Raw genomic sequence first — 21,962 nt, forward strand, 5'->3', positions numbered from 1 at the left:
ATTCATTATACAGATTCAAGTCAGTGTCTTCTCCATTCATAAGAGCTGCTAAGAGTCCTCCTCCACATATGGAAGAGGGAGACACCTTTACAAATGGAAAATTTCCTTATAAATGTAATTTACCTTTACAAAAGGAGTATTATGCTATTTTTAGGGCTTTTCCTGCCCCTCCTGTTCCTCAGTGGCCTTTGAAATTATCATGCCCAAGTGGCATATTCTGGATTGTCCAAAAATTTGATTCAACTCTGGCACCAACAATGCATAGCTGAGGCAAACCAGCCCCCCAACTCCCCCGCCACCCCACGTAAAGGGCTCCATCCCTCAAGACTGCCCCTTTTCAGATGCCAGTTTCAAGTCTCAGTACTTCTGACCAACTGGCTATAAATTTGGTATTCCCCACCTGGCCCCCTCCCACCAAGGTTTGATGATTTCCTAGGACCCCGAGAACTCAACAAAGCAACTTATTACTGCTACGGGTTCATTACAACGGATACAACCCAAAAAGCCAAACAGAAGAGATGTGTAAGGGAGCAAAACTTATTTTCCTTCTTCCCATCTAGGTTTTTAGCTGAGCCCCACCTTCCTCCCCAGTAAATGACAGATTAACAGGAGAAAAAAAAAAAAAACAAATTTAATAATACTCACACCTACCATATACATGGGAAGGACCCAGGAACACTAACTCCACAAACTGGCCCAAGCCACCCCCTTAAATACCATCTCCAGCTAAAGACAAAAGAAGATGTTGGGTGGGGAGGAGTCAGTTATGGGAAATCACCAGGCAAAGCCCAGTAAACAAAGTTATGTTTACTGTTATGCAGATTGAAGTCCTTGCCTTATCCATTGATAAGCATTTCTCCTTTCTCGTTTCTCAAGTTTTAGTCACCCTCTTTCTGGTACAGGGAAGGGGACACCCTTACAAATGAAGATTTTCCCCATTGGAGTCTCTTCTGTGTCTTGTGTCTCTAACAGTCTCTTGTCTCTGACAAGTCTCTGACAAAAGAGTAAATTCTCAGTTTTCAAAGCTTCTTCCGTGTCTGCTGTTCTTTTGAAAGTAATCGGCCTAAAATAATCCTTATGCCGAAGAGATGAAGAGATGTATTTTGGGATGGAAAATTCTGCTCCCCTTCAGATGCTAACACAAGGTACAGGGCAGGGACTCGAAGCTTCCATGACCTCTCCAGGTGCCGCCCCCTCCCGACTTCTCCAGCTCTCTGGTCCTGCTCACCAGCCCACAGCTCTCATTCTAGTCTTCAACAGAGGTTTCATAGCGCGGGACTGAAGAAGTCATTTGGCATTAACTCATTCTCCAGCCCCTTTCCCTCATTGTTCTCATATAAAAAATATAATCCCATATTTTTAAACCCACTTTTTATTACTATTTTATCCATTTCATTGAGTTTTTGAATATTATTTGTAGTATTTTTTGTGACTAGAAATTCTATTTGACATTCTATGCTCTGTTATTGGTTATTGTTTATGGCTCTTGCTAATTGCTCATAATTTTAGTCCTGTTATTTCTATAAATATATTTAACTATACTTGATTTATATTCTGTGTTTCACCATTTCCATCTCTGAGTGTCTGGTAAGTGCTGGCTGTCAGTCATGTGAAAGACTTTTGGGTTTTATGATTTTTGACTGTGAACTCATATTTCTGTGGGAATTCCTTGAGGCCTAGAACAGAAGTCAGTTTCTGTAGAGATTTGTGTTTGCTTCTGTGGGATGCCTGGATCTGTGACCACTTTAATCTGACTTTAGCTTGAGGCAGTTTAGACCACCCAGATGTATGACTTTGGGTCAGAAGCTGTGTAGGACATCTTTCATCTTGTGCTCATAAAAGTCAGAAGAAATGCTTTTCCCCTCTCTGTAGTCAGAGCCAACTTTGCAGACAGAAGGGAGTTTCACTCGGAGTGGGGGGGAGGGGTGCACAATTCAAGGTAGTTCTGGTTTGTTCTTACATTGAAGGAGTGGCCCTTTGGTGTCTCAACCTTAATGAGGAGGGCTCCTATTATTTAGAATTAGAATTACCACTTTGAGGAGTTTGGAGGGGATGTCTCTTCTCTGTGTGGGACAAAGAGATGTAAACCCAAGTTCACATGTACCTGGGTTGGCAGTGCCCTGCGGGGGAAGGCCAGCTTCAGTGTGCTGCACAGCTCTCTGCATTTCTGCATTCACTTGGTTTGAGCCTAAGTACCCCTTTCTCTGTCAGCTTCTAAGATGCATTTCACCTACCTTATCCAGAGTTTTTGTTGTTCGTAGTGGAAGATTAAGGCAGAATCCCATGATTTTTTTTTTTTTTTTGAACATGCTTTCCTAATCTTTTGTGTCTTCAACAATTTCTGGTACACTGAGATACATCTAGTGTGTATCAAATGCTCAAAAAATATGGCAGAATGGGGCGCCTGGCTGGATCAGTTGGAAGAGTATGCAACTCTTGACCTGGGGGTCATGAGTTCCAGCCCCTTGTTGAGCACAGAGATTACTAAAAATAAATAAATAAACCTTTAAAAAGTGTGGCAGAATAAATGACTATCACTCTTTATATATCCTCCTTATACTTCTAAAAGTAGAAAGCCCTGAAATGATTAAATGCATTCTAGTCATCAGTTTTTCATAAACATATTCTGGTTCAATATACTTAGGCATCAGTGTGTTAATGGTAGTTGGTTTATATAATAAAAGAATTGCTTTAATGGTATAAAAGTGATTATTTGAATCTTCCCTTTGGTTGTTGTCATTGCTTTGATCATAACCTCAGACAGCCTGCCTCATCCTGGCCACCCAGTGTGGTGGGGCTCCATCCTAAGAAAAAACACAAAAGAGTGCTGAAAACAAAACAAAACAAAACAAAACAAAACAAAACAAAACAAAACAAAACAACAAACCACAATAACCAAAGAAACACTTGCTTTGAGAGGTAGCTTTGGTTAAGGATAAATGACTCTGCTGCCCTCTGGAGGCCAATTGAGGATACAGGTACCAAGTCCCTTTTCAGCTACGGAACACGTTTTAAATCTCTCTAACTTTTGAAACAATCTCTTGCATGATATTATCGTACTTCATTTGAGACAAAAGAAAAGATTTTTCTAAAACTTACATCTTATTTAGCTGTGTTTGGTTTGAGAAATGTGGGAGCTTAGACTCAGGTAAGAAAACAAATTTCTCTAGGTATTTCAAACACATAGGGATTTTTTTTTTTTTAAGATTTTATTTATTTGACAGAGAGAAACAGCAAACAGTGAGAAAGAAAAATACAAGCAGGGGGAGTGGGAGAGGGAGAAGCAGGCTTCCTGCCGAGCAAGGATCCCAATGATGCGGGGCTGGATCCCAGGACCCTGGGATCATGACTCAGCCGAAGGCAGACGCTTAATGGCTGAGCCTCCCAGGCGCCCCCAGATAGATTCAATAAAGGGATTTAGGAGCTTATAAAATCTTTGAAAAAGTCAAGGAGATTGTCACTAGTTTTTGAATCAACAAACAGTTTTTCCATTCCTTTTTTATTCTTCCAGGTAAACTTTAGAATTTTGTTTACTGTCACCTCAAAAAGGCCCCCTTTGGCATTTTTATTAAAATTGAACGGATTGGAAAATTATTCATAAATTTTGAAAGAAATTTGTATATTTATAATATTCCATCTTCCTATTCAAGAATACCTCTTGATTCACTTATATCGTATTTTATATATCTCAATGAAGTTTCATAATTTTACTTATGTGGGTTATATTTCTTTTTCGTACAACTAAGTCATTCCTAAGTATTATATTTTATGTCCTTAGAATATGGAATCTTTTTTGTCATATTTCAAGAGTATTTTGGTATACATGGAATCCTTTGATTTTTTTTAAGTTATTTATTTATTTAAGTGATGTCTACACCCAACATGGGGCTCAAACTTATGACCCTGAGATCAAGAGTAGCTTATTCTGCTGAGCCAGCCAGGTGCCAGCTTTAAAGGTATAATTTATATTGCATAAAATTCACTCATTTAAAGCATACAGTTAACTGGTTTATATTTACAGAGTTGTGCAGCCATCACCATAATCTAATTTTAAAACCTTTTCATTACCTTCGAAAGAAAGCTTGTACCCATTAGCAGTCCCTCCCGATTCTTCCCTTCCCCTTTTGCCCCGCCCCCCAATCCAAACCCCTGGCAACTGCTAGTTTACTTTCTGTCCCTACAGATGTACCTATTCTGAACATTTCACAGAAATGGGAGTACAATCTGTGCTGTTTTGTGATTAATTTCTTCACACCAAAATTTTTGATGTGAGACTTTTGATTTCCTTAAATATTGTATCCAACCACTTTGTTGATAGATTTCCAAATGTGGGATCATCAGATCTCTCTCTCTCTCTCTTTTTAATTGAAGTATACTCAGCATAACATTATATTAGTTTCAGGTATACAACATGATTTAATATTTGCATGTATTGTGAAATGATCACCTCAGTAAGTCTAGTTAACATCTATCACCACATAGTTAGAACTTTTTCCTTGTTGTGGGAACTTATAAGACTTTTTTCTCTTAGGAACTTTCAAATACACAATAGAGTACTGTGTATTATAGTCGCCATGCTGTACCTTACTTCCTCAAGACTTAATTTATTTTATAACTGGAAGTTTGTATCTTTTGACCCTCTTCACCCATTTCACCCATTCCCTACACCTTGTCTCTGGCAACCACCAATCCATTCTCTGTATCTACGAGTTCAGTTTTCTTTGCCTTTCTTTTTTTTTTTTTTTCTTTTTAAGATTGTATTTATTTATTTGTCAGAGATGGAGAGAGAGTGAGAGAGCACACGCAGGGGGAGTGGCAGGCAGAGGGAGAAGCAGTCCCCTCTCCCTCGCCCCAGCACAGAGGCTGATGGGGTGTGATGATGCCATGCGGGACTCCATTCCAGGAGACTGGGATCACGAGAGGAGCTGAAGGCATTTAATGACTGAGCCACACAGGCACCCCTCTTTGCCTTTTTTTTTTAAACATTTTATTTTAAAGTAATCTCCACACCCACTGTGGGGCTCGAGCCCACAACCCCAAGATTAAAAGTCACATGCTTTACCAACTAAGCCAGCCAGGCACCCCTCCTTTGTTTTTAAGATTCTACATATAAGTGAACTCATGGAATTTATTTTTCTCTTTTCTTTATATTATTTTTATATTTGTTTTTCTCTTTTTCTTTATATTAACCATAATGCCCTCAAAGTCCATCCATGTTTTTGCAAATGGCAAGATTTTATTCTTTTTTCACGTCTGAATAGTATTTTGTTTTATATATATTATATATATAACATATAATACTATATATAGCATTTATTATATGTAATATAAATATATATTTATATGTTGTATAATGGTATTTGTTATATATATATATCTCACATTTTCTTTATCCATTCATGTATCAATGGACACTTAAATTATTTCTATGTCTTGGCTATTATATATAATGCTATAATGAATATTAGGGTGCAGATATCTTTTTGAATGAATGATTTTTGTTTCTTTCACATAAATACCCAGAAGCGGAATTGCTGGATCATGCTATAGTTCTAATTTTAATTTTTTGAGGAACCTCCATACTGTTTTCCACAGTGTCTGCACCAGTTTGCATTCCCACCAACAGGGCGCAAGTGTTCCCTTTCCTTCCACATCCTCACCAACACTTGTTATTTCTTATCTTTTTGATACCAGCCATTCTAACAGGTGTGTGCTGATAGTTTGGGTTTGATTTACATTTCCCTGAGGATTAATGATGTTTCATGCACCTGTTGGCCATTTGTATGTCTTCTTTAGAAAAATTTCTATTGACATCCTCTGTCCACTTTTTAATAGGATTTTTTTGTTATTGAGTTATATGAGTTATATATATATATATATATATATATATATATATATATAGTATCAATCCCTTATTAGATATATGATTTGCAAATATTTTCTCCCATTCAGTATGTTGTCTTTTCATTTCATTTGATGGTTTTCTTTGCTATTCAAAAGCTTTTTAGTTTGTTGTACTCTCATTTGTTTAATTTTGCCTTTACTTTCGTGTTAATCCAAAACATCATCACCAGGACCAATGTCAGGGAACTTATTGCCTATATTTTCTTCTAACAGTTTTATGATTTCAAATCTTAAGTTCAACTTTGATCAGACATTTTAATAGTTCTTAGTTGATTCATTTGTATCCTCTAAGCACAAATATCTACTCACAGAAAATGACAATATTCATGTCTTAATTTCTCAATGGCGTCTCTCTCTGTCTTTTACACTAGACAGACATTGCAGAATGATATTAAGTAATAAGATAGTGATCATTCTTTTGTCATTACTGAATTTGATAGAAATCCATCAGTAACTCAAAATTAAGTATAATAATGGCTTTTTGTTTGGAATAATTTGGAGCAGATGGATGGAAGGAGAGTAAGACTAATTAGTCTTTTGAGATGGGCTGTTGCTAGAAATGTAATTGCCTACAGTGTTAGTGTATAGGGTGAGCAAATAAATATAGAATATATGCTTGTGGGGAAGGCTAAAATTATATCAGAAAAGTAGGTCAGTAAAGGGTTAATAAAGCCAGAGGGACTAGATGTTGGATGTTAGGTGTACACAAGACAAATGGGGATCAGGGCTCCAGAGATTAACATAAGAAAAATCAGGCTAGATTGAATGAAACAGGTGAACTAAGTCCTAAGGCTGGGTTCCCCTCTGACCCCAGCACAGTGTTGCCTGGGCTAATCAGGTCCCCTCACAGAGGCCTGCATGGGATAGAGCCTGTTCCTCTTCCCTGAGTAGGGAAGGGCTAGTTGTTTCTTTGCCTCATCAAGTGGAAGAGTTAGTGCAAACTGCAAGAAGAGAAATGGGTTGGGGACAGAGTCTTTTGGCACGAATGCGTCAAGGAAGCCAATAACCAGCTTCATACTCCATGTGATGGACGTAGCTCCTGGCAAAGAGGAAAGTCCTGTGACCTTTCTGAAGCTGAAGACTCTGACTCAGACTAAAAAAGGCTTCTTTGCAAAAAAGCATCAGGGTGAAGTTCAAATGAAGACTGAGAGCCCGGTGGAGGCGACTCTCAGTTCAGACTCTCTGGCGTGGAAGATCATTTAATTTTGCTTTCCCGTTTGGCATGTGCTCACTTCCTGGGCCTCACTGCATGAATTCGGGTGCCTTTTCAGATGATGGTCTCCCAGGTCTTTTAAAGAGAATTTTAGAGACTATGAAGCTCTATTCTTCTCCATCTGCATAAGACGTTGAGGATTTTCTTACACACGGGGAAATTTGTGAAGCCCAGAACTGAGCCCAGCAGGCCCTGTAAGTATGTACAGAATCAATGCTGGTGTGTTCTCGCAGGGTTCTTCAAGCAGAAGATGCTCTGTGGGTGACACGGTAGGGGAAGAGAACACTTCCCGTCATTCAAAAGCATTGGGCACATTCACACCCTCAGAGTGCTGGGAATATAATAATTAGAATTTCCTTTCTTCAAATCAATGCACCACTGTTTCCTTTACCAACAGAGGGCTATGGAATGAAGTCATTACCTTCTTAATGAGTGTTGTTTTCTGTGATGGGATGTGGTTTCTGTTTTCTGGGATGGGTTGGAGGAGAGGGGGAGGTACGGAGAGATGTTTATGTTGAGAAAAGGACCCAGGGCTGTAGAGAGAGCCACGTTCTGTATAGATGGGCTCTGCTGGAACCTAACGTAGCCTGGGCCCATGGTTATTCTTTTGTCTTAGGTGGTGATGGGCGTTAGTTACAGAAACATATGTGAAGATGCTTGGGGAAAGTCCCCATTTTCTCTAGGCTGATAATTAATGATAATGAAAGCCGTTATCACGTATTGAGTGATCTGCTGTGGGCTGGGCACTGGGCAGAGTGCTCCCTGTGCTGCGTCATGATTTATTTGATTTCTCTGGAAAGACAAAAAAGACAAGTTTAATTCCAGTGGATTACAGAAAAATGGAAACTTTTATATCTAAGCTTTTATTTCAGTGACTTCCTTCTCGGTTCAGCTATCACTGGCCTTCTGAAGGAAATGTGAATGCAGTGAACGCTCCTCTTCCACGTGTTCTCACATGGTTGGAGAAAACACTGACATCCACGCCTTCTCCACTCGGGCTAAGCCCCGAACTCCTTAATGGGTCCTCACAGGAAGAAAGTTCCAGATTCCTCAGCGTCCTGCTCACTGCCTTAAACTGTTCTGTAGTTTCCTAGCCCCCTCATAACAGGCAGAATAAACATGTAATGAGAACCACCAGGAGTGTTTCCCTGGGGACTGTGAGAAAAGTCAAACCCCCTGGAACACAAAAGGAAGTTAGTTCCCCTCAGTCTCGTGCCCGGCCACGGTGGCCTGAAGCAGACCTCAGGTTCCGCATTTTTTTATATTTGTTTTCCATAAAATACTAAGGATGCCATTTTACTTAATTAACTTATTTATTTTAGTATTTATTTTAAGGTATTTTAGAAGTCACAGGTCTTCTAGTTCTACAGAGATGTAATTGACCTGCAGCTCTCCATGAGTTTAAGGTGTGACCTGTGTATATTTCAAATCAATTACCACGATAAGTTTCATTAACATACATCTCCTCATGTAGTTATAAACTTTTTTCTCCCTTGTGATGAGAACTTTTAGGATCTATTAGCAACATCCACATATACCGTATGGTGGTGTTAACTACAGTCCTCACGTTGTACATTACATCCCCAGCGCTTATTTATCCTACAGCTGGAAGTTTCTGCCCTTTAACCATCTTCCTCCACTCCCCCGCCCCCCCCCCCGCCGCCACTCATAGACATTTCTTATGTAGTGAGCCAAATATATGCTACATTTCAGATACACATGTAATGAACCTGAAGAAAAACAACAAAAACAAAAATGCATAAAATGTCAACATTAAAAATATAGTTCTAACATAGGGGCACCTGGGTGACTCAGTCAGTTGAGTGTCTGCCTTCAGCTCAGGTCATGATCTCAGGGTCCTGAGATCGAACCCCACTTCTGTCTCCTTGCTCAGTGGGGAGTCTGCTTCTCCCTCTCCTTCTGCCTCTCCCCCTGCTTCTATTCTCTCTCTCTCTCTCTCTCTCATGCTCATTCTCTCTTTCTCAGATAAATAAATAAAACCTTTAAAATAAACTACTAGCAGATAGAATATGTGTAGCTCAAAATATAAGCTATACTACAAAAGATAGAAGAATATGTAATCAGTCTTTAAAAACAAAACACAATGTTTAAAAAAAAAAAAGCGTCAATTGTTTCATCATTTAAGTCAGAGACAATTTCTGTGCCAAGTTTTCTACCTTCCCAGGTAAATTGTCTGATTGTCTTTAACTGGGTGAATGGAAAACTGTTGTAAGTTAACTTCCCCATCACATAATCACATCTCTTCTTTGCTGACTGAGAAGAGATCATTGCAAACAGTGCATTGTTTGTTTTGCAGGACTGCAAGCCTTTTATGGATAGCAAGTGTTTGTTCCAAGAAAAGCATCTCCGGTTTGTCCTCTTCTTTACTTAGTCAAATATAGATGAAGATTTGATGCAGAATTACCCAAACCCATTTCAAGGTTGTTAAATATGCATTTGTTAAAATGATAAAATGTTAACATTGTTTTTAAAAGTCTTTGAACTGGAAAAGCATTTATTCTTGCAATAGAAGCCTTGCTTTGTCAACTGGCGTGTTCTTAACGGCTCTTGAAGATGGGAGACGTGTCGAAGAGCCATTATCTAATGAGGGCACTACTTTTAGGTCCCAAATTTTAATGCAGCAAATACCATCTGGTGGTTAAGTGATTTTTCATTTCAGATTTTTTTTTAAGATTTTATTTATTTATTTGACAGACAGAGATCACAAGTAGGCAGAGAGGCAGGCAGAGAGAGAGGGGGAAGTAGGCTCCCCCCTGAGCAGAGAGCCTGACATGGGGATCAATCCCAGAACCCTGAGATCATGACCTGAGCCTAAGGCAGAGACTTTAACCCACTGAGCCACCCAGGCACCCCTCATTTCAGATTTTTTAAAGGTCCTACTAACAGTATTGTGCAATGAAATACCAACATTTTAGTATTTGGAGGGGATTAAATTCTCTGGACTCTGACTTAGGAAACGAAGATGGGCCTCTGCCCAGGGCAGGGTGCATCTCCTCAGACAGGGAGGAACGTCTTTCTCTGGAGGATGGTCAATGGCCTGAAGGAGGCTTTATGCTGAGGAGAGGGTGGGAGAGAAAACCGTCTGGTGAAATGGGAAAAAAACTAACATGAAGAGTTACAAAATAAGTTTATGAGTTACATGAGTTACAAAATAAGTCCCCGCAGACTCAACCACTACACAAAGCTTACAATGTAGCTTCCCCCTCACTCCCGCGCACCGTACCCTGAGTCTCCTGGTCTCAGGTGTCGGTAGCACAGTCCAGCTGGTCTGGGAAGCTAGCAGTCACTCCTTGTGCTGGACGCCACAGTCCAGCCTCCGGGGTTCACACCTGTGTCATCACCCTCCTCACCTCCTTGAGAGTGGGTGGGATGTGGGCCTTGCCTCTAACCACAGCTTATAGCCAAGGTGCCCGATGTTTCTATCTCATAAGAGCGTAGCTCCCGTCTTGCTGAGTCTCTCTCTCTCTCTCCTTTGCTGGCTTGGGGAAGCAAGAGGTCATGTTGGGGAGCCCCAACATTTGGAGGTAAAGAATGGCAGGCAGCCTCCAATGGAGGGCAGCCTCTGGCTGACAGTGGGAAACTAAAGCCCTTGGTCCTCCAGGCGCAAGGACATGAATCCTGAGTGAACCACCCGAGTGAACGTGAAAGCAAAATCCTTTCCCAGTTAAGCCTCCACCAAGACCCAAAGGACACTTGGATGGCAGCAGGGGAACCCACCCAAGCCGTTCCTGGATTCCTGCCCCACAAAGACTAAGAGAATGCATGTGCATTTTAAGCCAGTAAGTTTGTGGTAAAGCTGTGTGTTTGTGACAAGGCATAGATACAAAATACACCCTAGTTTTCAGTGAGTCATCAAATTCTGCCACTTTTTTACTTCCCAAGTCCATCTCTTTTTATGTTCTTCCACAGAAAGAACTAGGTCAGGCAGTCAGCTTGCTTCCCATCTGGTGTCTGTACTTCTGTGTCTCCCCGGTCAAGTGACTGGTTCTTCAAAAACATAAATCCCTTCACATCCTGCCCCCTTTTGAAACCTTTCAGCACCTTTTCCAGAACTGTAGGATGATGTCTAAGCCTTTAGCAGGGCCCAGAAAGGCCCTTGCATTTCTCCACTCTTATCTCCTTCCACTTCTTGGTGAAAAATTTACCCTCCAGCAATCCTGAAATACTTGCTATCACCTGCCTCCCTCTGCATGCCTCAAGTTATTAGTCACCTCCCTGGAATTTTCCCAGAAGGTTCCTTCTCGCTGGAATGCTCTTTCTTTCCCAGAGAATCAACATGCTGAATTATATCACAATTACCCACTTGTGGATTGGTCTGTGCTCTAGAATCTTTGTTCCCATGGACCAGGGACTAAGCTGTATTCGTCTTTGTACTCTGGTCCTAGCAGAGAGCCTGACGCATCATGGATAGTCAACGAACATTCTCTGAATAGAGGGCCTGAACATAACCAAGAAAGGTGCTGAAGAACTTGATTTATGCCATCGTACTCGAGATAGATCATGGTTCTTAGTGGAAAGGTCCTCGAACATGGCAGTGCATGATGTCATGGACTTGAACTGTTGTTGTACTCAGTTGCTGAGTCATCTATGCATTGTCTGATTTTGTAGCAGAGACAAAAGCAGTCCTGGCACTCAAGTTGTTCATAATCTAGTGGCCACAAGAGGTTAGAAAGAAAGAAAAAGGGCGCTAGGGTGGCTCAGTTGCTTAAACGTCTGCCTTCTAAGCACCTGCGTTCGGCTCAGGTCTGGATCCCAGTGTCCTGGGATTGAGTCCGGCTTTAGGCTCCCTGCTCATCGGGGAGTCCACTTCTCCTCTCTCCCGTCCCCCTGCTTGTGTTCTCTCTATCCCTAGCTATTTCTTCCACTGAAATAAATAAATATAGTCTTTGGAAGGAGAGGGAAAGAGAGAGAAAGAGAAACAGAGAGGGAGAAAGAGAGGGAAGGCGAAGGGGAGGGAAGGGAGGGAGGAAGGAAGGAAAAAAGAAAGGGAAGGAGGGAGGGAGAGAGAGAAAAAGAAAGGAAAGGGAAGGAAGGAAGGAAGCAAAAGAAAAAAAAGGGAAAAAAGAAAAAGAAGAAAGAGGAAAGAAAACTCAGCAATTATGATCCATAATTGAGGTTTGCCCCGATGGGTGCCCAAGTCTTCTGGGGGAGTTCAGGGAGTAGTTAAGAGAGCTTTTTGGGATGAGGTGATTCCTGAGCTAAGCCTTGAAGGACCGTGACTATTTGGCAAGTTTGGTGGTAGGGATGAGAGGAACCAGGGACGGGCCCATTTTACAGAACAGAGGCATTCAGGGGTAAGGCAGTGGGGGAGCTGCAGGTAGTGTGGTGAGGCTGGAGGACAGGGGACTGGAGAGGGTGGTGAGAGGTGATGCAGGAAGTTAGCCCAAGGAATCAGTACTTTACGTTGAAGACATCCAAGAATCATTGTAGAATTCTCAGCAGTTTTCGTGACATGTATGGATTTGCCACCTTGAAAGATAAATATTATTGCAGTGTTTATGATGCGTGATAAATAATACTGCTCTTCCCTACCCAGGCTGTGGACAAGTTGAAAAAGAAAGTCAGCGTGCCGGCAGATGGAGATCATCTGCTTTCCTGAGAAAGCTGCCTGCCTAGCGCTATCTCTCAGGGCTTAGCCGACTTGACTCCGTCAGAGGCAGCACTGGGCTGGGCGGGTCTCTTCCTGCCAGGACAGAGCACGCATTCCTGCAGTGTTGGCCCCAAAGAGAAAGGGGGGAATATGGGGATGCCCCAAATGTGACCAGGTTTCCTCTTCCAGGGTCAGAACTAAGTGGAGGGTGTCAATTCACATGAAAGGAAACAAGATTTCCCAGATTTTTCTTTCCTGCCTTTTTTTTTTTTTAATATATTGAACTTCATCATTTAGCCCATGATCAGTTAGCTGTGTATCTGAACCCTGGGGAGAAGAAAACTCTGCTCCCACCTTTATGATGCAGCCCCCCAATACCTAGCACTTCTCTGGGGATCCTGATGCTGGTGCCTTGGGAGAATTGGCATCCGGTTAGAGGAGTGCATGATTTACCTTCAACAGCGAGGTCACTCTGTATCTAATACTAAGAACTCACTTTCTGGTCTATTTCTCACCCCAGATTATATCCAGCTGTGTTGTTCAATATTATTGATCAAGAGGTTTTGCCCGCGAGACCAAATGGCATCATAAAATTATTCTAATAATACAAAGCCAATGGTTATGCCAGAAGTTTGAATACCAGCTCCTCCTGACTTTCAAATACTGAAGGAAAAATTAAAATACAAATATTAATTCTTCTTACGGGACCGAAGGAATTAAAATTCAAAATAAAGTTTTCTTGCCATTGTGAATGAAGAGACCAGAGACGTGCTTCTGCCTTTCCTGTCCCATTGCCTGCATCAGAGGCAGCTCTTGGTGGCACAGTGTGGTCAGGAAATGGGTTCCATGATGGGAGAACCGAGCAAACACATCAGCGTGTCAAGCCTTGTGGGAGCCAGCTTCCCTGCTGCCAGGGGGATGATGCTATGGAGAGATGAGAGGCTGTAATGAATGTCATGGTGTTGGGTTGGAACTCGAGGTGTCAGTATGAGTTTATGGTATTTAGATGTAGATATTATATTAGTCAGGATTCTCCAGAGAAACAGAACTAGTGTGTACAGAGAGCAGAAGAGAGGAAAAGACAGACACTGATTTCAAGGCATTGGCTCACACCATGATGGGGGCCTGGCAACCTTGAAATCTGCAAGGTAGACCAGCAGACCAGAGATCTTGGGAAGCGTTGACGTTGCAGCTCAAATCCGAACCAGTCTGCTGACAAAATTCCCCCTCGCTCCCGGACCTCAGTCTTTCTCCAAAGACCTTCAAGTGATGGGATGAGGCCCATCAATGTAATGGAGGGTGATCTGCTTTACTCGGTCTATCGATTTTAATAATCTCACCAAAGGGGGAAAAAAAATACTTCCACAGCAACATCTGGACTGGTGTTTGGTCAAATTTCTGGGTACTTGGAAAGAAAGCCAGTTTCAGCTCCTCTCCTCCATCACAGGATGCCATGTCCAAGGGAGGCCACAGCTGGGGAGGACAGGAATCTTTATGTGTAAGAGGAGGCTGGACTGAGATATGGGGCATTTTATTCATTCATTTATTCAATCTTTCATTTATGGCTTTTGCTTTCTTCCTATCTTTCTTTCCTTTATCCAGTTTTGTTGTTGTTATTTAAGAGTTAAAAAAAAAAAAAAAAGAAGCTGTGGCATTTTCCTGAGGGTTCTTGTAAGAGGTAAGAAACATGAGACGGAGACCAGATTTGAGGGGTGGTGAAGAAAAACACAAGGGCCTTCCGCTTCATCCCCTCGTGAGTCCAGCTCATTCAATAAACATTGGTCGAACATCAGAAACATTCCTGGAGGTGAAGAGACATGAATCCAATGTGTTTGGGCCTTACAGTTATTTTATGAAATGTCAGAAGTAAAACTTCTTGTTCTTCCGAGGAACGGCATGACCCTCCCTGCCCTGAAGTCTGGAGGGACCGAGCCCTCCCTAAAGGCAGGCTCGCTCATGTTACAGTGGGGAGGACTTGGCCAGCTTGTCGGAAGCATCTTTATTTTGGTGACTCTTAAAAGTAAAATAGGGGCGCCTGGGTGGCTCAGTTGGTTAAGCCTCTGACTCTTGGTTTCGGCTCAGGTCATGATCTCAGGGTCTGAGACTGAATCCCGTGTGAGGCTCTGCCTAGCGAGGAGCCTGCTTGAGATTCTCTCCCTCCCTCTCTCTCTGCCCTTCCCCCTCCCACTCTCTCTCTTTAAAAATAAGTGAATAAATAAGTCTTTAAAAGTAAAATCTGGGGCGCCTGGGTGGCTCAGTGGGTTAAGCCTCTGCCTTCTTCGGCTCAGGTCATGATCCCAGAGTCCTGGGATCGAGCCCCGCATGGGGCTCTCTGCTCAGCAGGGAGCCTGCTTTCTGTTCTCTCTCTGCCTGTCTCTCTGCCTACTTGTGAGCTCTCTCTCTCTCTCTCTGTCAAATAAAATCTTAAAAATAAAAAAAGGTAAAATCCATCATTTTCAGAACATAAAAAATTAGTGAACAAATAAGCAAATAATAGATGAAGTGACCCATGAGGGATGTTGACAAGATACAGAAAGAACACAGCAGTGGAGGGCAGGTGGGCAGATGGGGTGCCAAGGCTTCCCAGGGCTAGTGGCATCTGGGTTTGAACGACAAAACAGAACAGAAGTCAAATGCTAGAGGCTAACACAGGGAACCGATTGTGTTGTAGACACAAAATGGTTTAGGTGAATTGTCTTACTTAATTCTCAGAGCATTTTAGGTACTGCTATTAATCCCATTTTACAGATAGTAAGACTGAGGCCCAGGGCACTAAGTGAGAGCTGGTTTGCCGACGCAAGCGATCCTGCTCTACACGGTCAACCCTGTTCTTTGACGTCACTCCATTTAAAAAGCTGGAACTGTCATGTGGATTGTTTTGCTTCCACTCTTTCCCACTGTACTGCAGAATCATATGCTGATTTTTACAGTAGTGCAACATAGGCCCATCAGTGTTCTGCTCCTAGCTTGACTCTCAGTTCTCCTTTGGTCTCGTACTCTCCTCAGCTGACCAGTGTTCATCATATATTAGGGAACAATTTTAGTTTGTAACTCTAACTTTGAAATAGAATATTAGGTGTATTAGCAGATGTGATTAGGTTTTACTACATTCCTTGTATATGCATGTGCTCAAATACGTTAGCAGTGAACACATAAAACCAGAATCATGCTGTAATTCTCAAAAGAGTTCGAAATGGACAATATGATTTTACACATTAGGGTTGAAAACGAGTTTTATATGCCAGAAGTAAGTGAGTAACAGCATTCATTTTGGAAGCGTTTCTTCCCTGTCTGGTGTCGTGACCTGGTTCTGCAGAGCACTGAGTGCAAATGGGGAAGCACTTCTACAGTAGCAAATGGAAATAGGAAAGCTAATCTGTAAAGCTACTAAAGAGATCAATGGAAGTTCTAAAACTATTTTGAGTTCTCAGTAAAAGGGCATATAATTAGAATTGAGTATTTTCAAAACATATAGCATAAATAATATCATATGAAAAAAAATCACTTTGAATGGTGATCAAAACATGCTGATTCAGGGGTGCCTGGCTGGGTACATTGGTCAAGCATCTGTCTTTGGCTCAGGTCATGATCCCAGGGTCCCAGGACGGAGCCCCTCTTCTGGCTCCCTGGTTTAGCGGGGAGAGTGCTTCTCCCTCTCCCTCTGCACCGCACCCCGCACCGCCCCCCCGGCTCATGCTCTGTCTCTTGCTTTCTCTGTCTCACGTAAGTAAACAAAATTTTTTAAAAATAAAAAATAAATTTAAAAAGGCTGTGAACATGCTGATTAAAACAAAAAGAAAATACTGTGTTCATATATTGTCATAGTAAGACTCAGAAAATATACAGTGATTCAGGGAATGTAGTAAAACAAACATCCTCATCCGCAAGGTAGAATATAAACCACACAATCTTTTCGAAAATAAATTCGTAAAGTGAATCAAGACCATTAAAACATTTGCATGGTCCGGCCAGGAATTCTACTTCTAAGGATCTATGCCAAGAAAAAAGATCAGAAATGTGGACAGAGGCGTAGGTATAAAGACACGGTATGGTGAAGAACTTAAAAAAAAAGTATATATATATATATATATATATATATATATATATATATAATGGCATTTCTATAGAGCAGAATGTGGTATAACCATCAGTAATTACACTTATGTAAAATGTTAATGACATGGGGGATGCTAATGGTATAAGGTCAAATGAATTAAATCTTTTTTTAAGAGAGAGAGAGAGTGAGTAGGGGAGGGGCAGAGGAAGAGGGAGAACGAATGCCAGGCAGGCTCTGTGCCCTGTACAGAGCCTGATGTGGGACTCGATATCACCACCCTAAGATTATGATTCAATAGAAACCAAGAGTCATAGCTTAACGGACAGAGCCAAATGAATTAAATGTGAAATGAATTAAAATAGAGGCAATACCCTATGTGATATGCAATATCAACTAATATACAAATTTATTTAAAACCAATTTGAGAGTGTATTTTTTTTATTTAATTTCTATTTGATCAGTGTTATCAAAAAACAGCTTATTTGATTTCTTTTAAGAAAAAAAATAACCATTTTTTTTCATGTGGAGAGAACTGAATGATATGTTAGAATTACATTATTTTAGAATGGTTATGCATATAGACCCTGAAGATTACTTTCTTACACCTAGTGGTTCATTATCCAAAACTTTGCATGGAAAAAAAAAATTCTATTTTAATGCATCTTCCTCTGCTTTGGTCTCAGTTTCCTAAGTTTTCAAGTGAAGCCTAGTCCGTCTAGATTAATGGTCTGCAAAGCTTTTCTGTGGAAAAAAGGAAAGATACGGTACTTGTCTCCACATCTCCATACCAAACCACTGGGGGAATTAATTGCACCATTGAAACTTACTTATGTTTTTACATATTCAAATTTTTGTTATCTTCCTTTCTAGGGCAAGATCCAAGTAGGACATTCACAACCATGCTGTGAATTTACAGTTAAGGTTTACTGTGATTACTTGCGTGGCCCATGCAGTTAGAGTACCCCATTGTGCTTTGTGTTTATAGGAGCATAATGTGCTATATTCTGTGGCACTTTAGCATATCATTCAATATAAATATAGTTATTTCCTGAAAATTGTGTGCAAATTACAAAAATCAAATAACTTACAAGACTGTTGCTTAAATAAAACATGAACTAGTTTCTGATGGTGCTTGCTTAGTGTCTGATTTTTAATCCTGCTTTCCCCCCCTAGCAATTCTTTGAGGTGGAAGAAGAGGCTTTTGTGCATGAATCAACTAGCATCAAAATGAGTGTTTTGTTAAAAAAACTGAAGGACAGAGAAGAAGTTATTAAGGAATTAAGAGAAGAACTAGATCAATACGAAGAGTCTAGACTTCAAAAATGTGTAAGTTTCAAAGCAATGAATAATTTACTTTAATATATATACACAAAGTTATAACTTTCCAAAAGTTTGGGTCAAGAGTAAAGGAAATACAAGTGGTATATCTTGGGTATCTCTCCACAACATCAGCCAGTCCAACCCTTTTCTCCTCAAGATATAGTCCAGAAAACCCATCATCATTAATAGGAGCCATACGATTGTTCTCAATTTTTATTTATAATAGAAATAAAATAACCTATTTCCCACTATTCTAGAAGAGCATATTATAACCTATTTCCCACTATTCTAGAAGAGTCCTATTCTAGAAGAGCATGTAGACTTTTGTTTTAATTTTGAAGACTCCAGCCCCATTTTGCTGTTTAGCGATCTCTCCATGTCAGAGGCTTCCAGGAAACGCCATAGAACAGGAGGACCTTTAAGGAACATTCTTGAAGGGTTTTCCCCTAGTTTGCCTGCTTCAGAGGAAGCCAGAAGGTGGTTTACTACTTGGACAAAAGGACGGGTGGGAACAGAAATGGAAGGAGAGAGCAAGGAGAGGCTTAACTCCTGTCAAGGAGGAGAATTTTAAGGGCTCTGGAAAGTGTGGATGCTGAAAGTGAATTTGTTTTCATCTCAAGTCAGCTTTGAGCCACTGGCTGTGGCCCAGCCACAGTTCAGAGCCACAGAAGAGTCTTTATTATTAGATTCTAAGAGCAAGAAGCTGATTGAGTTGGAGAGGCTAGAAGAGAGGCCAGAGGAATAACAGTCTTTTGAATGCCAACTGGCAAGCACCACATGCCTCATCAGTGGTACCTCTTCTCATCTCCTGGCTCAGTTCACGGAGAAGGAAGCAGAGACGGGGTGATTAAGTTACTCTTCCCAGTCACACAGCTAGTACATGGTGAAGATCGCATGGGAACCAGGTCCTGGCTGAAACCTGAAGCCCACAAAAGGATGTGGAGCTCTATGCTCTACAATAAGATGTCAAGGTCGTGATTTTCCAAATTAACTAGTTGGTAGGTATATATAAAATAGACTCTAATATTATACTATTATAATGTATGCTTATATTATTATAGGTATATACATATCCATGTAAATATTGACACATGCATAGATATGCACAGAAAAGGTCTGAAGAATTATACATCCAAATGTCAACACTAGGAGGAAACACTTACACGTTGCCAGTCCCTTTAAGAACAATCAACAGTTTACCTAAACCTCACACTAGTAATCTTATTTACAACTCCAAGTTTAGAAGAGATAAGGAATTCACTTGTCTCATCCTGAAGGATTTTGTTTACTAATTGGTAAAGAAGTGTTTACTTTGTATAATCTATTAGAATTATTTATGTTCTTAAAAAAACCGGAGTATCTCCTAAGTAATATAATATTAAGTGTTGGTAGCATAGATCTAATAAAATTAAATATCCTTTTTACATGTTCTGATTGCTATGGAAGAGGCATTTCCAGTTTTCACGCTTACTTTAACCTTTTCCTGGGTCTAAATTCAGCCTTATGTTTTGGAGACAATAATTTAATAGAAAGGACTAAAACAACTATAATAGTTTTTGGCTTTTAATCCTGTCTTGGTCAAAGATATCCAGCCCAGATGGGCAGGGTGATGTTGGTCCATTTATTTCCCATTTGTGACGTGCGCAGGTACCTAGCTAAAAGAGATAGTTGTGAGAAGGATACCTGTTGTACTGAATGTGAATTGCTTTGAGTTCTTTGAGGAAAGCTGAGTATGTAAATCCTAGTTATCATTATGAGGAAATAACACAAGTCCTTGTGACCGTCTAGTTTACATTCCATGAAATGCTCTGAACAGACCTCAGACCTCAGGACCTGTTCAGCCCAACCTGATTGGGTAACTGAGCTCCCGACACTAAACCATGAGGTCCATCTTGTAATGCTTATATCTCTAAGTATCCTCAACCTGGCCATTGTTCTCTCTGACATCCTCTCTCTGAGGATGAAGATGGGTAGTGGCTTCGCGAGGACAAGGGAAGTGGGGGGCTCCACGCTGCTCTTATATCAGTAGGGTGTTCCCTGGCTCAGGAGGGCGTCCTGAACACCCTGGTCATTCCACTATAATTTTCCCCAGGGAGACCACATCACAATTTCTGTAAACACCCTAAGATCTGAGGGAGTTGAGATGCTCCTGATTAAATAGGAGTATCCATTTCTCCCAGCTCCAGGGGACCCCAAAAAAATGTATGGTGCCAGTCTCCCACCTTGATTAAGGGCAAGGTAGAGCGGTCTGGGACTGGTGTGCATTTCAGGAACATGGACATGAAGGCCACAAAACAGATCATGAGTTATACAAAGTAAACTTATGGAAGATACTTTTTTATTTTATTTTTTATTTATTTATTTATTTTTATCCTCTAAGATTTCCTAAAGCTCCACGCCATGGAGGTTCTGGAAGAGATCTTTTTTAATTTGAATTTTCATCTTATACAACTGCTCCCTCTGGTGGTTAAAAAAAAAAAACGCTTGCGTCATCAAGCATCTATTAGATTTGGAAATCCCAATTCGGAGAAAGAATTGGAGAACTTCAAAGTTGCGGTGGAGAGAACTTGAAACCACTCGAAATAAGCAAGCTGAATAAGCAGTAGGGAAACACTCTAGTTCATTCTTACCGACAGTCCGATTACATGAATAGCTTTACAGTTAATAGGTAGTCACAGTATCTCTCTCTAGAACGGTTTTTGAGAAAAATCTGATGAGAATGTGATCGCAAAGGAAAACTTTAATAGATAGGGAGCTTAAATCAGATTTATAACAAAATGGAAATCAGGAGAGGGAGCTCTTCAAGTTATAGAAGCCTCATCTCTCCAGGCTTGATGTCGAATATCCCTCCCGAGCACCGTCACTCAAGGACTGAGCGTCGTTTCCAGTTCAGCTCTGTAGGAAACCATCGTGACATACCTACCTGTCCCTGTGGCTCTCTGGTTGCGGTGCTGTCGGGTGATCAGTCCCCTGGAGGCTTGCTCCCGGAGGCTGGCCTGTGAGATCGCATGCGCCCGTGTGCATGTCTATGCCCGCACACGTGCCCATGCATTTTAATAGCAATCGGAGTTGTCCGTTTTGAAAAGACTTCATTTTTCCCCCCTTACCCTCCCATTAATGACCTGGGCAATCATCACCCTCCTCCCCGCCCCACCCCCCAGAAGGGAACGTAACTGCTCGCTGCTGACAGCTCTGAAACAGAGCTGTCCGTCAAGAGTGGCGGCTCTGCAGGGCTGCACCGCCCCAGTGCGCCACTTGCCTGGCTGTCACTCACTGGGAGAGCACCTGCTCCTCTCCACGACTGTCAGGCAGCGTGGGCACGCATCAGAAGCCTACTGCACGCCCCAGCAGCAAATTGAGATGTCCAAGCACCGGGGAGCCTGCGGAATTGCGATACCAATAAGGCAGAAGGGAGACTGCTGAGAGGCACATGCAGGCTCTGCACAGTGCTCCTCACCCTTTATTGTGCCTGTGGATCCCCCGCCGCTGCGGAGAAGACACGGGTTCTGACAGTAGGTCTGGGCTGGGGCCTGAGATGCTGCGTTTCCCATAAACTCCTGGGTGAGGCCGGGGCTGTGGACCACACTTTGAGTAACAAGGCTCTACCGTAAACCAAGCGTTCCAAAATGATTCTTTCGGGACCTGTTTAGGATTCCGAAACCAGGGAACAGGGATCGTGCCCGTCTGGTGAACGCCGCCGAAGCCACCGCCAGAAATCCTCGTTTTCACAACGTGATAGGAAAACTTTGTCAGGTTCCTTTAGAAATTTAAAATTCCAGAACGATCTGGATCCCACACGATCTCTCTGCAGTTACAATGCCGCTTTAAATAGCTACATGTAGTTAACCACCTTTTAA

The 21,962-nt window shown here is 41.5% G+C and overlaps 1 protein-coding gene across 2 annotated transcripts in view; it reads left to right on the top strand.

The window, feature by feature from the left end:
• CUNH10orf67 (chromosome unknown C10orf67 homolog) overlaps window positions 1-21,962 on the top strand; it is a 145,966-nt gene that overhangs the window by 38,047 nt on the left and 85,957 nt on the right. For both annotated transcript variants that reach the window (XM_032880822.1, XM_032880820.1), the window contains one exon: window positions 17,959-18,111. In XM_032880822.1, the coding sequence (XP_032736713.1) occupies window positions 17,959-18,111 (153 nt within the window). The remainder of the gene's footprint in view (window positions 1-17,958; window positions 18,112-21,962) is intronic.

The sequence above is a fragment of the Lontra canadensis genome, unplaced genomic scaffold (genome assembly GCF_010015895.1).
Source record: "Lontra canadensis isolate GAN:19392208 unplaced genomic scaffold, GSC_riverotter_1.0 scaffold72, whole genome shotgun sequence".
NCBI lineage: Eukaryota > Metazoa > Chordata > Mammalia > Carnivora > Mustelidae > Lontra > Lontra canadensis.